This window comes from Rhipicephalus sanguineus, chromosome 6 (assembly GCF_013339695.2).
Source record: "Rhipicephalus sanguineus isolate Rsan-2018 chromosome 6, BIME_Rsan_1.4, whole genome shotgun sequence".
Classification (NCBI taxonomy): domain Eukaryota; kingdom Metazoa; phylum Arthropoda; class Arachnida; order Ixodida; family Ixodidae; genus Rhipicephalus; species Rhipicephalus sanguineus.
In genome coordinates, this window is record NC_051181.1 from 100,295,436 (window position 1) to 100,313,953 (window position 18,518).

The 18,518-nt window shown below is 49.2% G+C and overlaps 1 protein-coding gene across 1 annotated transcript; it reads left to right on the plus strand.

Moving 5' to 3' along the window:
• The first annotated feature begins 323 nt into the window (after positions 1-323).
• LOC119397435 (uncharacterized) lies at positions 324-3,962 on the plus strand. Its single transcript, XM_037664860.1, has one exon. The coding sequence runs from the start codon at positions 324-326 to the stop codon at positions 3,960-3,962; it is 3,639 nt and encodes a 1,212-aa protein (XP_037520788.1).
• The last annotated feature ends 14,556 nt before the right edge of the window (positions 3,963-18,518 follow it).

Genomic DNA, 18,518 nt, shown 5'->3' on the forward strand with positions numbered 1-18,518 from the left:
CGCCACCGCATATACGTACTACTGTTTCACCACCTCCCACTACAAGTGCAGGTGACATTCATTGTGGCTGAGCTTCCGCAACAGTGACCGACGCCTGTGCTACAGACGAAGCAGAAGAAGAGGAAGCTTGCACGTAGCCCATATTCGATCCTCTTCTCGACTTTTCAAGGTGGCCCACGGAGAAGACGACCTCAGTGCAACCATCAAGGTCCCATCCCACCATCGACCAGAGCAGCTCGGTTCTGGTCTCCTCCCATAACTGCCTCCGCCGCGGTTAGGGAGCCGGGGCCTTCGAGCTCTGCGTCGCGAGGCCCCATGTAAACATGGCCATGAACGTCAGCATTACAAGTGAGTCATCCGTCTTGACAAGGGGCCAGAACAAGGGACTCCATCAAAAGCTAAGCGGGTGTACGGGCTTACCCGCCGTGGCCATTCTCGTCACTCTCCTCGTCGTGTGCACGATCCTGGTCGTGGGCGTCCTGCTGCACGTCTTCATGCTCGCCAAAGACAGCAACGTCAGCGCCTTATCGATCGTCGTTACCCCCGACGCGGTAAACGACACGACGCGCCACGTCGGTACCATTCACTCGACCGTGCACAATATCTCCACGGTGAGCGAGGAACCATCCGCCAAACCTGGAAGTGGAGACGCCACGTACCCAGAAAGCAATTCGAGTGTCGGAACTGTATCCACGTCCGAAGCCACCCCACTGTCCACAGCTGACGATGACGCGTCGTCTTCGGGGGCCGATGCCACCCCAGCGACGCACGAGAGCCTCACGGCGACCGCAGAAATCACCGCGCCACCTACAACTGCGGAAGACGAATCATCGACTAGCATGGCCCAACCAGTGAGTGATCGCACCGTGTTTCCGGGACCTGGGAGCGAAAGCATAGCGACACCTGCGGACAGCACGGAAGCCTCGGTTACCGCTCAAGACCTGACCGACCTCGTCACATTCACAAAAATTATGAACGAGTCTGCGGACAACACGGAGGGCTCAGTTACCCCTGAAGACCAGACCGACCTCGTCACGTTCACGAAAATCATGAACGAGTCTGCAGACAACACGGAAAGCTCTGTTACCGCTGAAGACCATACAGACCTCGTCACGTTCACCGAAATCATGAACGAGTCTGCGGACAGCACGGAAAGCTCAGTTACCGCTGAAAATCAGACTAACCTCGTCACGTTCACCAAAATCACAGACGAGTCTGCGGACAACACGGAAGGCTCAGTCGCCGCTGAAGACCAGACCGACCTCGTCACGTTCACTAAAATCATGAACGAATCTGCGGACAACACGGAAGGCTCGGTTACCGCTGAAGACCAGACCGACCTCGTCACGTTCACTAAAATCATGAACGAATCTGCGGACAACACGGAAAGCTCTGTTACCGCTGAAGACCATACAGACCTCGTCACGTTCACCGAAATCATGAACGAGTCCGCGGACAGCACGGAAGGCTCAGTTACCGCTGAAAATCAGACTAACCTCGTCACGTTCACCAAAATCACAGACGAGTCTGCGGACAACACGGAAGGCTCAGTCGCCGCTGAAGACCAGACCGACCTCGTCACGTTCACTAAAATCATGAACGAATCTGCGGACAACACGGAAGGCTCGGTTACCGCTGAAGACCAGACCGACCTCGTCACGTTCACTAAAATCATGAACGAATCTGCGGACAACACGGAAAGCTCAGTTACCGCTGAAGACCAGACAGACATCATCACATTCAACAAAATCATGAACGAGTCTGCGGGCAACAACGAAGGCTCTGTTACCGCTGAAGACCAGACCGACCTCGTCACGTTCACCGATATCATGAACGAGTCTGCGGACAACACGGAAGGCTCAGTCACCGCTGAAGACCAGACCGACCTCGTCACGTTCACTAAAATCATGAACGAATCTGCGGACAACACGGAAAGTTCTGTTACCGCTGAAGACCAGACAGACGTCATCACGTTCACCAAAATCATGAACGAGTCCGCGGGCAACAAAGAAGCCTCAGTTATCGCTGAAAACCAGACCGACCTCGTCACGTTCACCGATATCGTAAACGAGTCCGAGGACAACACGGAAGGCTCGGTTACCGCTGAAGACCAGACCGACCTCGTCACGTTCACCGATATCATGAACGAGTCCGCGGACAACACGGAAGGCTCAGTTACCGCTGAAGACCAGACCGACCTCGTCACGTACACCGATATCATGAACGAGTCCGTGGACAACACGGAAGGCTCAGTTACCGCTAAAGGCCAGACCGACCTCGTCACGTACACCGATATCATGAACGACTCCGCGGACAACACGGAAGGCTCAGTTACCGCTGAAGACCAGACCGACCTCGTCACGTTCACCGATATCATGAACGAGTCCGCGGACAGCACGGAAGGCTCAGTTACCGCTGAAGACCTGACCGATCTCGTCACGTTCACCGAAATCATGAACGAGTCCGCGGACAACACGGAAGGCTCAGTTACCGCTAAAGGCCAGACCGACCTCGTCACGTTCACCGATATCATGAACGAGTCCGCGGACAACACGGAAGGCTCAGTTACCGCTAAAGGCCAGACCGACCTCGTCACGTACACCGATATCATGAACGAGTCCGCGGACAACACGGAAGGCTCAGTTACCGCTAAAGGCCAGACCGACCTCGTCACGTTCACCGATATCATGAACGAGTCCGCGGACAACACGGAAGGCTCAGTTACCGCTAAAGGCCAGACCGACCTCGTCACGTACACCGATATCATGAACGAGTCCGCGGATAACACGGAAGGCTCAGTTACCGCTAAAGGCCAGACCGACCTCGTCACGTACACCGATATCATGAACGAGTCCGCGGACAACACGGAAGGCTCAGTTACCGCTAAAGGCCAGACCGACCTCGTCACGTTCACCGATATCATGAACGAGTCCGCGGACAACACGGAAGGCTCAGTTACCGCTGAATACCTGACCGATCTCGTCACGTTCACCGAAATCATGAACGAGTCCGCGGACAACACGGAAGGCTCAGTTACCGCTAAAGGCCAGACCGACCTCGTCACGTTCACCGATATCATGAACGAGTCCGCGGACAACACGGAAGGCTCAGTTATCGCTAAAGGCCAGACCGACCTCGTCACGTACACCGATATCATGAACGAGTCCGCGTACAACACGGATGGCTCAGTTACCGCTAAAGGCCAGACCGACCTCGTCACGTACACCGATATCATGAACGAGTCCGCGGACAACACGGAGGGCTCAGTTACCGCTAAAGGCCAGACCGACCTCGTCACGTTCACCGATATCATGAACGAGTCCGCGGACAACACGGAAGGCTCAGTTACCGCTGAAGACCTGACCGATCTCGTCACGTTCACCGAAATCATGAACGAGTCTGCGGTCAACACGGAAGGCTCAGTTACCGCTCAAGACCTGAACGACCTCTTCACGTTCACCAAGGTTATGAGCGAGTCTGCGGAAAACACGGAAGGCTCAGTTACTGCTGAAGACGTGACCGATCTCGTCACGTTCACCGAAATCATGAACGAGTCCGTGGACAACACGGAAGGCTCAGTTGCCGCTCAAGATCTGACCGACGTCTTCACGTTCACCAAGGTTATGAGCGAGTCTGCGGAAAACACGGAAGGCTCAGTTACCGCTGAAGACCTGACCGATCTCGTCACGTTCACTAAAATCGTGAATCAGTCTGCGGACAACACGGAAAGCTCAGTTACCGCTCAAGACCTGACCGACCTCTTCACTTTCACCAAGGTTATGAGCGAGTCTGCGGACAACGCGGAAGGCTCAGTTAACGCTGAAGACCTGACCGATCTCGTCACGTTCACCGAAATCATGAACGAGTCTGCGGTCAACACGGAAGGCTCAGTTACCGCTCAAGACCTGACCGACCTCGTCACGTTCACTAAGATCATGAATGAGTCTGCGCACAACACGTAAGGCTCAGTTACCGCTGAAGACCTGACCGACCTCGTCACGTTCACTAAAATCATAAATTATTTGTACGACCTCCTCGCGAACTTTAACACAGTGCCTTCTTCAGACCTCAACGAAGAATTTGATGCTCCCTCGTTCGACGACTCCAGCAGCCTACTTAGTGATTCGACACAAGCCTCGACGTCCGATGCAACGGGCTACGAAACGAAACGTACTATAAAACGAAACAACTTACAAATCGATCTTGAACTAGCGGATATAGATGAAGAAAGCGTGCCTTTGAATACTTTCGACTCGGAGGCAGGTTATAATTGATACATATACACATTGAGGTTCTGCTTTCGAGAATGGCGGTGCGCATCGGTTATACGCGATAGATCACAACCAGCCTTTCTGATATAATCCACGCTTGATGTATTCCACTATCTGAGTGGCTACGACCTGATGTCTCCATATTTCGCATTATGCTTGTTGACGCAACCATGCATCCGCTAATGAAGTCGTGCATGTCGCAGCTGGATGGCCAGCGGCACATACTGGAACGGGCTTGCAACGACACACGCAATACTGCGACCAAAGACAGCACGAGTTATTCTCCTGTTAACATAAAAATCACGCGGGAATGACCATATATAGTTGTGCCGTCTGCGAGTTGTGCGCCTGTCCATGTGCTCGCGACATAATCCCGGTGGATCCCTACGCCGGAAGGCATCTATTATCCAAAATGCCACCTCTTCAACTCGGCGAGGCTCGCATTGCAACGCAGCACTCGCGCTACCATAAACATAATTCTATACACTATTGTATGTCTCACTTGGTTGACGTGCTTGCTACAGTTTGCGCAGTAAAAGACAAGTGCATGCATGGAAGGAAGAACGCGTGAGTCACTCTGATTGATTGATTGATTGATTGATTGATTGATTGATTGATTGATTGATTGATTGATTGATTGATTGATTGATTGATTGATTGATTGATTGATTGATTGATTGATTGATTGATTGACACATGATGCACAGTGAAAGCACGAACTTATGACCTCGATTGTGCTTTTAGGTTCCAAGCAGCTAGAGATTTACAGTCACGTGTCTTCTAGTAATCATCATGAACATACGATGGATTAGATTCGTGTTCGCGATATTAACTCGCGCCTTATAGCTTTTCGAAATGGCATACTTTGACCATGCTATATAATTCACCTTTACACATTGAATACAACGTGTTTCCGTTTTATGATGTAGGAAATATGCTTCAATTACTATGCTACATTACCGTCAACGAAATGAATTGCTGAGTTGTGCCGAAAGTAGCATATAAATTTGTCATTATTATAAATACCATTCGCGACTGCAGATGCAATTATTAAATGAGAAGCATTGCTTAGCGAACCCAGGGCACTTCGAGCGTTTCTATCTACGTATCTATCTATCTAGCTGCCTACGTCCTGGTGCTCTCGTGATCGCCCCCATAACTTGGTGTACACCAAATTTGGCACGGGAGGGTAACGAGGTCTGGCGAATATGAATGTCAGGTCATGACATGAATAACGTGAAAATCCCGTCGCGTACGTCGTCAAACCGTTTCTTCCAGGCACGTGTGGCACATACACGTATACCACGGGCCACGGTAAGCGGGTATGCGCCACAGGTGATTGACAGTTTATATCTTCCCAGAAACGGCGAGAACAGACATTGGTAATTTAAATGCGAGAGCGTTCAGAAAGACCGGCATTGGCAGCGTTGACCCGGTGAATGGAAAGAATAAAAATTAGGACCACAGCAGGAATCGAACCCAAGCATTCTGCGTGGCAATCACGTATTCGACCACAGAGCCACGCCAGGTCTGTAAACTGGTTTGGGCCCCGCCACGGTGATCTAGTGTTTATGGCGCTCGACTGCTGAACCGGTGGTCGTGGGATCGAATCCCAGCCGTGGTGGCTGCATTTTCAATGGCAAGCACGAAAGTGTTCATGACCCAAAATTTTGAAGCGGAAATGTACCTCTTGGAAATCACTGAAGCCTCCATTTTCCTCTGAGCTTCTGTCTTTTTTGTATCTCTTGGAAATTAGTACGTCGCAATCGTATCAGTACATCACGAGTAATTGTTCCTAAAACAAAAATTAACTCTTCGCTTCCGTATTGCTCACGAATGCACTACGGGAGAAGGACATGTCAACGGTTTATTTCGTGCTTACTGCGAGGCCACACTGCAGTGCGTTGCCATGACTACGAATAAAAACATGGCTGATCCCCCTTTCATAGGAATCGGTATAACACGAAAGTGAAACGTGTCTTCACAGGGGCAGTTTAGCGTGTATGGTGCATTGTTTCGCCACAAGGGCGAAGGAATTAATACTATAGCAACGGAGTGTGGTGTCACGTGAAGAACGGCAGGTACCTCGAAACTTGCAGCGCGCTCCATAGCAGAAAGGACGCACGAAAAGAACATACACAGGACGAGCGCGAACTAACAACTGTAACAATTGTTACTTCTTTGTGTGGGAGCGGCGCAATCCATTCGGAAACGCGGCCGCTGCAGCGAGCGAAGTTACCTTCGTGCTCTCTCTGTAACGTCAACGGAAACTTGCGGTGAAAGGACAAGACGTACAAGCCGCCACAATCACGAGGTAAGCGCGCGCGCACGTGAGACACCCCTTGTAGAGGCGCGCTCACATGCGGGGCAACGACCTTTAAAGCGCGCCCTCCGCTCCTGTCACGCCATCTCGCTACTGATAATAAGAACACGCTGAAGCCACCGAGCTCTGAGTACCGCCAGCGGTAAATAGTGTATATAACTAGCTCGCCGTTAGTAAGCTGTAGAATGTACGCTCTGTGGCCGAGTGGTTTCGCGCCGCGTGCTGCGGAGTGAGAGGTCGTAGGTTGGACTCCCGGCAACGAAACTTTTTCTTCTGATTTTTTTCCTTGTCATCTATCAGTGTATATTTTACAACGTCATATCCGTGACGGAAATACGTCGGTGGAGCCGTGGTAGGCCCCGCCATAAAACACTTTCGTGTTAATAAAGTGTTACCGGATCAGACAAAGTTGTTAGCCCCTGTGTCGTGCCCTGTTGGTTTTCTGTGTGATTGCGCCCTTGCGGCCAATGAAGATCAGTGTAGGTCGTCAGACGCTTCGCTATTTTCCTTTTCATCACGCCACGTTCATGCCAACGACTTGACCGCAGCGGCTGCCAAGTGGTTGAGCGTCTGCCTACAATTCGTGAGGTGAAGGGTTCGATTCTCAGTGACGCCAGGCACCAACCAATTTTTTTCTAACGGTGAGAGAAGTACTCCAGCCAAGACCTTGCTCCAGCCTCCTACTCGGTTCATCTTCTATTGGCCTGGTGACCCACCGATGGTGGCGCTGCGAACGGCGCTCCGGTGACGCAAAGGCGGCGATTCGGCTTTTGTCGTCTGCTAGGCTGCGGCTAGAACAGCAGCATTTTCGTTATAGTTCGCTCGCGTCGCACGGCGTTCCTCGACTACTAGCTGTATTTTCGTGTAATGAGAGTTCTTTAGATGGCTGCTAGCATTACTGGAGGTTAAGAAACGTTAACATTTAACGTATTTTTTATACACAGAGCCATCGCGGTCAGGATCATGCCACCGAGTTCGTAGCGTCACTCACTGAGATGGATGGCGTTGAAATAGCTTACGTGAAAGCGCGAACGTCCCGCCAATCGAGTTAAAAAGAGTCTACGTTGCTTTGGAGCGAAGCGCGATCAATTTCACGGCTTATTCGCAAGAGTTTGCGTTATGTAAACAGATTTGAACGAAAGTTCACACTCCACTCCCAATAGGTGGATCGTCGTCTGCTACAGCCCTTCCGGTTCTAGGAACCGTCAAGGCTCAGATCTTCGCTGCTTCAAGTTGAGTGCGGTTCAGTGTAATCGGGGAGGAGGCAAGATAACTGGTAACAACCGCGTCGTGGAAAGTACGCGTTTTCTCCCCGATTACACTGAACGGCACACACCTTGAAACAGCGAAGAGCTAGGCATCGAACCGGAAGACGTCATTTTGCTATCCACCTATTGCAGTAAGTACACAAAACGTTTGCCGACAAAATAAAATTGATAACTTCATCGACCAGCGGGTTACTGCGGACAACTAGCGTAGATTGGGCGAGTTGGATGCACATTAAATCTTGTTACACGTACTATCGCCTCCGAATGAAACGCCAGCAGTGGTGCGCGTGGTACAGTTTGCACCCTTTTGATTAGAGATGATACGCTCTTGCGGTTTGCCGCTCGTGAGACAGATTAATGCTTTCGATTGCGTAGTGCTGCCTAATCGGGTGTGCGTGCCTGTCAATGGTGATGAGAGGACGGCGCGCATTATACAGTTCCTAATGCTTGGGGAACGCGCTCCGCTGTTCGTGTTTCATTTGCCACCGATAATACAGCTTGATAAACAGTAGGAAAAATTGGCGAATATGTCCCAGAAGAGGAGCAACAGAGCTCTTTCCCATCATTCTTTTGGGCCCTTTGGCTGGTTATTGCTATTCTTTACCGCGTTGTAACATGGTTAAATACTTTACGATGAAAGCTTTGGATTCCCGATCAAACGCAAAAATGCACCGTCGGCGACCCTAGTCGGCAGCGTCAACACGAGTTATGCAAAAAATCTTCACGCGATGACGTCAACTTATGACGTCCTCATAACACCACAGACCGCCAAAATTTGTGACGTCATAACGTCACGTCACGTGATTACGTCATCACATGACATCGTCGGTTTGCATTGCCTCCGTGATCGGCGCGTCTATCACGGAGGCAATGCACAACCAGGTGATGTATAGAAAGTAGGAGCGTGCGAATATTAGAAAGTTTCGAATATTCGCCGAATATTACATTCGAAATATTCGTATTCGATTCGAAAATCGCGTATTCGAAAAGTTTCGAATATTCGATAACTCCGAATATTCGAACAATTCGAATATGCCATTCGATTATCATGCATAAAATAACTCGTCTTCCACATTTCTGCTGTGTTCGTATAGCTAAAAACGTTGCCGAGAGGAGCGACAAACATCGTAAGTACACGGAGGCACGATATCTGCCTGCGATGAGCGCCCCAACATGTATGATTTATTGCTGGTGCATCTCCGACGTGCAGCGCTGTTGGCGATCATGTAACCGTACATTTTCAATATTATGCGGCCGTAACGTGCCGCACTACCACTCGTTCACTATGCGGGACCACTTCTGAAGAAAGACACTGACCCACGTGACTGGTGGCGGACTGTAGGCACCTTCAGATACCCCAGTCTGGCAAAGCTTTGCCCCATGTACCTCCCTATACCAGCCACTTCTGTTCCAAGCGAGCGTGCCTTTTCAGTGGCAGGGGGGTGGGGGTGGGGGGTTGTCTTTGTTACAAGGGAGCGCCTGCTGCCTGATCATGTGGAGCAACTCATATTTCTTCATAATAACATCTAGTCATTACTTTCATTGTGCCGTGATATTTGCTTGTGTTGTGATGTGTATTGTGCTGGCCTAGACATTGTGTTCTGGAGATAGCAGTGTATGTTATGTTGCCAGTCAGGCTGTTAATGTTTTTTTTTTTCAGATAGCTACATGTTAAATAAAATATTGTTACTGTGGAGGCATTTTTCCTTTGATATTCGATATTCGATTCGATATTCGAAGGTGGATATTCGTATTCGATTCGAAAAATTTGATATTCGCACACCCCTAATAGAAAACTTGCAATGCCTCCGATCTTGGAGGCAGTGCAAAACCACGTTACGTCCAAAAGGCATTCGGAAGGGGGCGGGGAAGGAACAATGCATCGACTGAACAAAAAGAAGAGGATGGATTTCGCCTTTGAGTCGTCTTAGGCAAATACATAAGGGACCCTGCGAGTCTTTTAGTACAGTGACCGCATCACGCCCTATCAGGAGTCGACGGCTGAGAGTGAATTACACTATTTTACACCAAATGCATCTTACTACAATTTTCGATGCGAAAGCTTTGTATTTATCTACGTTAGTATGATTACACTAATTCTGTTCGGCATGCTTTCAAACGGCCGGGAACGAGTCAGGAAAAGTTGATTTATTAACGTAGGGATTAAAATATGCTGCAAAAATAAAGACAACTCCGCCCTACCTACGATATATTTCATATCACCGTCCATGCATCCCCTTTTGACACGTGCTCTGAACATTTTTATTTCTTGTTTAAACTTCGACTACTTACGACACGCTTACACGGTATCAACTGAAGACTTGGATTTAACCAAAAGTTGTTGCCTGTAACGACCATTTATTTGATTTGAATGACATCGCACGTCGCTTGTCACGCGTTTAAAACTCCGAACAAAGGAATTGAATTGAAGGAGCAGGCTTGGCAACTGAACACGTGCAGCGCGCGGTATACGTATATTGTGCCTTAACGCAGACACGGTAGCCGAAGCCCGAACGCTGAAATTAGTGATTGGAAACGGGCCGGAAAGTCATTTTGAGTGCGCCACGGCCATAGAACAGTCGCGAAAAGAAATCGTCGCGATACGTGCAGATGTGCACATTGATGGCTTATAGCAGACGACACCAGAAGCAATCGACACTGAACATGCTCCTGACGGCAGCTCCGCTCGATTTGGCTCGCCATTTTGCTTGAACATGCAGTACAAATTGCTTTATGAACTTGCCCATTCATGTTTCAATAACTCGAGCAGGACAGAGTGGCCGATAGCGTCGAGTAGCCTTCACGCAGTGAGCGCGCGTGCGAAGAACGGCACCCGAGTCCCCTCTCTGACTTCACACGCGAGAGGGCGCCACTCAAAGATCGCGAGGCCAATAGAAAACTGCTCACCAGACGGGACACAAAGAAAGAACAGCAAAGGAGACAGACGGGCGCTCGGTGTTGTGTCGAATCGTGCTCGGTGTTGTGCCTAGTAATTTCTCGAGAAAGCGGCCTCTCCTTTTTTATTGCGATAGCAATTATATGGACAGTCTCGGCTGGATATTGCCGTCGCCGTCGCCGCCGTCATGCACCGTGTATATATATATATATATATATATATATATATATATATATATATATATATATATATATAGAAAATTAATTCAGAAAGAAAATTAATTCAGAAAAATGCTTCCGAAGCGCGGAATCGAAACAGGGACCTCTTGCTCCGCAGCGAGTGGCGCTATCCACTACGCCACGAAACGCAGATCCTCCACGTAGCTAACGGCGCGCGTTATACACATACCCTTTACCGCTGGACGGACTCAGAGACGGCAGGCGATAATAAGCGTTTCTTCATTACCAGCGAGATGGCGCTAGCAGCGCGACGGGCGCATTTAAAAGTCGCCGTCGAGCTCGCTCGCTTCTTATATTTGCGCAGCGAGAACATTGCCCTTCCGTTGTCTGCTCGCGCGGTTTTCTCGCGGTGAGGGGAAGAGGAATGTTTCACGCTTTCACCGTGATGTCCGCGCTCATGTTACCGAGCGTACGAAAGTCACTCGAGCTGAAGGGACGCCGCTAAACGGACAAACAGAAGATGAGCGCGAACTGTCAAGTGTCACAGCTCGACACTTGAAGCACGCTAGTTTCCTTCGCTGCTTCGGCCGCCTTTGCAGCAGGAACGCTGTTCAAGCTGAGAGTATCCATTGGCGAGCCTCACTTCGCATAGCATTAATTTCTTGCTATCGCATTCATTGCTTCGCCCTTGCGGCGAAACTGTGACTTTTTCTGTCTTTCACACACGCTTCCCCCAACGACGCCACGCCGTTCTCCCTTTTGGGTTGCAGAAATATGCGTCTTTTCCTATCTGCACCCAATTCGGCCACAGAAAAGTTTACCTGCCGCATAAGGTGATCGTACAGCTGCAACAGGTAGCGTCGTACTTCACCGACGCCCATTTCGGAGAAACTCGCTCGCTACCGTATCAATGGGAAGACAGAACAGGCGAAAGAGATGCAGCGCTATTGCGGCTGATGTAGCAGGCGTAGTTTTAGGGGCGAAGCTCCTTAAAGCGGCACCCGTTCGTCCCCGTCGTAGTGCGTAACCAGTCTTAACGCTAGTACCAGATCTTGACCTCCAAGGTGGTGCCGGTGGGAGATTTCTCCTGTGCGTTGTTGAACAATAAAGAATTCGCAGCATGCGCGTTAACTAAAAGCCGACTTCTTCTGTCTGTCGTTCCCCATTAGCAGCCATTGGCATGTTCCAGTAGGAAACGTTAGTAGAAGTAGAAGTGTAAGTGTTAGCTAAAAGCCGACTTCTTCTGTCTCTCATTCCCCATTAGCAGCAATTGTTTACCTCCAAGGTAGTGCCTGGTGAGATTTCTCCTGTGCGTGATTAAACAATAAAAATTCACAGCGTACATGTAAAATTAAAGTGAGCTGCAAGTCGCCATGACTCTCATCGACCCTTTAGTATAAACCGGCCCGATCTCACGTCGTTGATGATGTAGTGGGCGTGAAGCTGCGCGACGCCGCCGCCAAGATCCTGCCGTACGAGAGCTTCGCCCCACTCATCATCATTCACCCCGTTGATATACTGTGGAATTTCTTTTTAATTGAGGCGTTGGGGCAGCCGAGGTGATCTTGTTCAGAATGTTTCTGCAGTTCTTGCAGCAGGACCTGGAACTGGGAATAGGTCAGAACGCGCCTACAAAAACAAGAAAAAAAATCATGGGCCGAGTCCACATTATGTGTTTGCTTTTCTTTTCTGTTTAATCATGGGTTAATAATCCACATATAAAATTTCATACGAATTCTTGGTCATTCCCCCAGTGTGGGTACGAGCCATATGAGAAGGAACGTTATAAACACCACCAAGCCACTCACGACGATGTATGGCCAGCAAAGCTGTGTAGCGCTGCACAGAGGTGACAAAGAATTTTCACGAAAGGTACAGAAAGACACAGAATTTTCCTGGATGTTCTTGCAGCATGAAGGGTTCCATCCAGGTGACCATTACAGTGTCGTACGTATTATTTATTTATTTATTTAAATAAATATTTAGACAAGTACTTGCGTTGCCTCGAAGGCATTATCGTAGAGGATACAGTTTGAGAAACTATACGCTGTGCTGCGCAAGCTAACGGCGCCCTGTGCGTCCACAACACACGCATACCTCCTACTCCCCACCTTCGACAACGTACCATTGGAAGATGCAGCGGAAACAGAGCGAGGCAGGAGGCCATGGCACTTGGCCACATGCCTCGCTGCGTCCATCTCCCCTCAGTCCACTACAATCATCCTCAAAATTTCCCTATGGTCTCAATCATTGAAAAGAAGGGAGAAAGAGATTTATTGTGATAGAAAAGCTGAGAGGTCGGCCTGAATCAGTTTTTGAAGGAGACGGCGTGGAAAAGAGAGGAAATAGAAGACGTTAATTATCAGGATTAATGTGGTGATGATTGTCCAAATACAATTTACAGTCTCTTGTCTAGTTCCGTCTCGCGCAAAAACTTGTTCGGAGCTTTAATAATATTGCGCTGATGACGAGGTGTAGGTCCCAACAGAACGTTTCCCGATACTTGTTGCGTGACAGATTTCAACAAGAAAGTGACAATCGATTTTCTTTTCATGGTATATCGCGGACAGACGCACAAAAGGGGTTCAGTGGCGTGGCGACTAGGTGCGGCGAGTAGGTGTGGCGTCCAGTCGTCGTTACCTGCATTATCGGCCGTGCAGACAGTCCGAATTGCACGGTATGCGGCACTCCTGAGACCACTGCATCATTGAAAAAACTCGCACCGTCCGTTATGCATTTGTAGAGTAGAGTAGACCCTAGAAGCTGTGGCTCATACCCACAGTGGGGGATTGCCCAAGATGACTGGAAGGCGAAAGCCATCTTCTTTTAAAGACGATAGTCTTTCTTGGGGAACTTAAACGCAGAAATTTTGGTCTGTCTTTCTGTCTGTCTGTCTTTCTGTTTGTCGGCACGTCCCTCGATTCAGCCACTCGGCCAAAGTTGAACCACTTGCCCAAGGGCCAGCCGTCTTGAACTGGTGCGCTGTTCATACTTGTGAACGTTGTCGATCAAAAAGTAAATATCATGCATATCTGAGGTGCAACATCACTAGGTAAGTATTAGGTGGCGTGTTCCTTTAATAGAAAATGCATACATACGTAATTTTAAGGACCCTAGTTTCTTAAGCTGCGCTGAAAATGCATAAGAATAGAAGCTTGAGCGAGTTGGTATGCGTTCATCTTTGTTGAAACAGCGCTCACTAGACGACGACGAAGTAAAAGAAGGCACAGGACAGGCGCTGCCTGTCCTGTGCCTTCTTTTACTTCGTCGTCGTCTAGTGAGCGCTGTTTCAACAAAGCTGAAAATGCGACTGCGCTGACATTTGCCTTCCTTCGTGCCCTTCGCACGAGCTCATTGTTTTGTTTCGGTGTCGGTTCTGTATTGCACTGTACGAATGCCATGGGTTGGTGTTGAAAAACTTTAGTTTTGAGAAGGCCAAGAAGGTGAAAAAAAATATTTAAAAAATGAAAAAGCAGCGTTGTGGGCGGCCTTCAGGCTGCCGGTTGTGGGCGCCGCTCTGGCGTTCCTGTTTTACCCAGGCGACGTGTAAATAAAAGAGTGTGTGGAGAGTACTCGTTGAGTGCGGACGTTTCTCTGCTTCAGCGCTTCGCGCCAAACCACGTTTTCGGGCTGGCTGGCGTCCCCGCCGGTCGCGTTGGTCACCGCCGGTCTTCGCCTGCTGCTGCGCCGGGACTACCAACACGCAACACAGCACTCATGTTTCCCGACGTATTGCCAGATGGCGTCCATATCTCACACAGCGCCTCTTCTATCGTCTTTACACGACATTTGCAGCGAAGCACGCAGATACGCGGCCAATTTTTTCTTCAGAGTCTATTCTATTGATAATCCCCGCCCCCTTTCGAGAGCTTTTTGCACCTAACGTGGCTTTGCTCTTCCTCCGCGATCTGAAGTATTGCAAGCGTTCTGCACTTCACCTGGTTTCCGCTGCCTCCGGGATCGTCCCACCTTCGACCAAGCGACGCTGTCGTCTAATGACGTCACAAATTATGGCAACGTGTGGCGCCCCAATGACACACGTCACCACACAATGATTTTTTTTTTTATTTTTTGGTTATGTCATCTCACGATGATTGTTTTGCATCACTCGTATCGACGGCGACACTGCCAACGGTCACTTCTTTAACGCGTTGGCGTTAAAGAGCTCGTTTCGCAGAAATGCCAGTGTCGGTGTCGGCGTCGTTGGTTGTGAGCGAAAAAATCAGCGCTGTTCGTGACAGAAAAATCGAGAAATATGCAAACAAAATAAATAATAATAATGTTCGGTTCGAGTGGGAACCGAACCCAGGCCTTCCGCGTGGCAAGCAAGTGTTCTACCACAGAGCCACTGCTTTGCTTGAAACTGCTTCGAAAAAAAAAAAGAACACTATATGGATGTCATGTAGTGGAAGGAGTCTCCTTAACGCATGTAATATTGCGTGGCAGAACCGTAGAATCGCGCCAGGCGTCAAAACATGCGAACTGCGCAACGAATGGGTGTTTAAAGGCTCACCCATTACAAAGAGCTCGGACAAATTTAATCATGATCAAAGCACCAACGAAGTGAACCGCTGCGTAAGTTGTCGTGCTGCCTTACGAACGCGTAGTGGGCCCTTCACTGATTCGCAAAAGGAAGAATTATGGCGTAGTGGGCACATGACAATTGCACTGGCAGTGGGCATTCTTGGATAGTTTGAAGCGGCCAATGTTACGCGCGCAGTCGTTCGTTTCCTTACGGCACGGTTGAGACGTGCGCCGAGCACCTAAGCCAGGCTAGCAATTGAGAAGGCGATACGCACGGGGCCCGATTACGCTTTCGCATTCTACTCTTGAAGGCGAAGCTCAAGCGTCCTCCTAGTGTTTTGTTAGTGTTGTTGTTGTTCTCCAGTGTCCGTGTTCGCAAGCCTCACCTTCTTTTATGAATCCAGGCCAACTAGCACCACTTTCTGTCGTTCTAACCACTGAATAAAGACTCTACCTCCTATATTTCACTCAATTACGCATTACTATTTCGATTCCCGTTTTTCCGTCAACCGATTCCAGATCGTTTCCAGCATTCCTGATTATTGTTGTGCTTCCTCCAGCCACCAGTTGTTTGAATAGTATTTCGCTGTAGGTACAGGTCATGTCTGAGACTTTGAGAAGAGCTATAAGGTGGGCTAGTTGGTGTTGATTCATCTTCCAAGGTGCGCTTAGTGAACACAAACAGCACAAACGAAAAAAGTACAGGACATAAGGCAACGAGCGCAAACTACCAACTGGTTTATTGTCTGAAAAAACGTAACCCCAAGAAAGGGGTGTGTCAAACGAGCATGCGCAGATACTCATAAAAACGCAAACGGGGCAGGGCGAAAATGCGGGGGGGGGGGGGGTAAGAAGAAAGGAAAAGGTGAAAAAGGAGGGTATGGAGGTGGTAGGTCGTACGTCGGACAGACGGGACGATGCCTTAACCTAAGGCTAAGAGAGCATCGGTACGCTTGCCAGCAGCTAGCAGCCGCTAGTAACTTAGCGGCACATTGCAAGAAATGTTCATGTAAAGCCTTCTTCGAAAGAACAGCTGTAGTAGCCCGCTCCGAAGATAAAACGGTCCGAGAAATCTTAGAGACATTGAAAATTATGGAAGAAGGCGAGGAAGCTCGTGTTAGTGCCCCTTCTATCGTCCTTACAGCGGCTGAGGTAGATTTCGCGAAAATTACAAGCTAATTTTGATTAGATCTTGCTTCTTTTGATCGCGTTCCCTCCATACCCTCCTTTTTCACCTTTTCCTTTCTTCTTACCCCCCCCCCCCCGCATTTTCGCCCTGCCCCGTTTGCGTTTTTATGAGTATCTGCGCATGCTCGTTTGACACACCCCTTTCTTGGGGTTACGTTTTTTCAGACAATAAACCAGTTGGTAGTTTGCGCTCGTTGCCTTATGTCCTGTACTTTTTTCGTTTGTGCTGTTTGTGTTCACTAAGCGCACCTTGGAAGATGAATGTCTGAGACTCATCATCACTGTCATCATTATCACTCTGAGCACGTGCAGCTCGTGAGGAAAAGAAGAAGAACCTCTGAGGCGAAAAGACGACGCCCCCGCGGCCTTCAAGACGCACCAGGAGACATGCCTAAGCACTCGCACGTTCCGATCATAGTGGAGTACGGTAAGCGCCCCATCAGGTAGCGCGGAACGCGTTGTCCAGGACAAAAACGCCATTTGATAAACATCTTTTGCTCGTTCTGGGAGCTTTAATGCTACCGACGTGTGGTCTCTCACGGTTGAGGGTCGATACGACGGTTAAAGAGCATCTATAGATCAGTGAACGTGTTGATGAACAACGCATTCGTCCAATTAGATGTTCATTTCTTGTGGCTACAAAATTAGACTTCTGTCGCTCGAGTGTAACGAGCACACCCGGTTACTCAAGCTTCACCGTGACAGTGCACAAGCACTGCAGTCGCCAGTACTCCTTGACTTTCCTCGCACGCGATTAGTGATGCTTGGGTTTACTACAACCGTACAACTCTTACACGAGCTATGAAAATGTACCTGCACATGATTGCATCCATGGGCGTCGGCAGTATTTTGTCTTGGGGGGGGGGGGGTGCAAATCCGTGTTGCATCAAGGCTGGCGGAGGGGGCGCTGATGAAGAGAGGCCGCCGCGGTAGCTCAGTTGGTAGAGCATCGGACGCGTTATTCGAAGGTCGCAGGTTCGGTCTCTGCCCGCGGCAAGCTATCTTTTCGTCCACTTTTCTTCACAATTACCTCACATTTACTACTAAAAACATCCCCTATACTTTCCTTGGCATTATTGTCTGTTAGTTCTCAATAATATTGTGTATAACAAAGAAAACGAGCCCTTGAAATTAACAATTATTTCCTTCATTCATAGCGAGGGTCTCGTTCTGGCAGACTTGATGCTTTCAGGTAGTATGCGAGGGATTATTGGTCAGCTGCCAGCTCGTAATAAGTTCACGTGCTACGTGACGCCAACAGGCAGAAAAAGAGTGTTCCACACTCGCCGTCATGGCTACTGGCGGCGCTGACTGACGCTCCCACGTTTAAATGCACATATATACCGTATAAAGTGGACGGGGGGATGGCCGCCGCGGTAGGTCAGTTGGTAGAGCATCGGACGCGTTATTCGAAGGTCGCAGGTTCGGTCCCTGCCCACGGCAAGCTAACTTTTCGTCCACTTTTCTGTCTTCACAATTACCTCACATTTACTACTAAAAACATCCCCTATACTTTCCTTGGCATTATTGTCTGTTAGTTCTCATTAATATTGTGTATAACAAAGAAAACGAGCCCTTGAAATTAACAATTATTTCCTTCATTCATAGCGAGGGTCTCGTTCTGGCAGACTTGATGCTTTCAGGTGGTATGCGAGGGATTATTGGTCAGCTGCCAGCTCGTAATAAGTTCACGTCCTACGTGACGCCAACAGGCAGAAAAAGAGTGTTCCACACTCGCCGTCATGGCTACTGGCGGCGCTGACTGACGCTCCCACGTTTAAATGCACATATATACCCTATAAAGTGGACGGGGGGATGGCCGCCGCGGTAGCTCAGTTGGTAGAGCATCGGACGCGTTATTCGAAGGTC

Bases quoted from the DNA above. Each gene is read 5' to 3' on its own strand.
- LOC119397435 (XM_037664860.1), top strand. From the start codon at position 324: ATGGCCATGAACGTCAGCATTACAAGTGAGTCATCCGTCTTGACAAGG.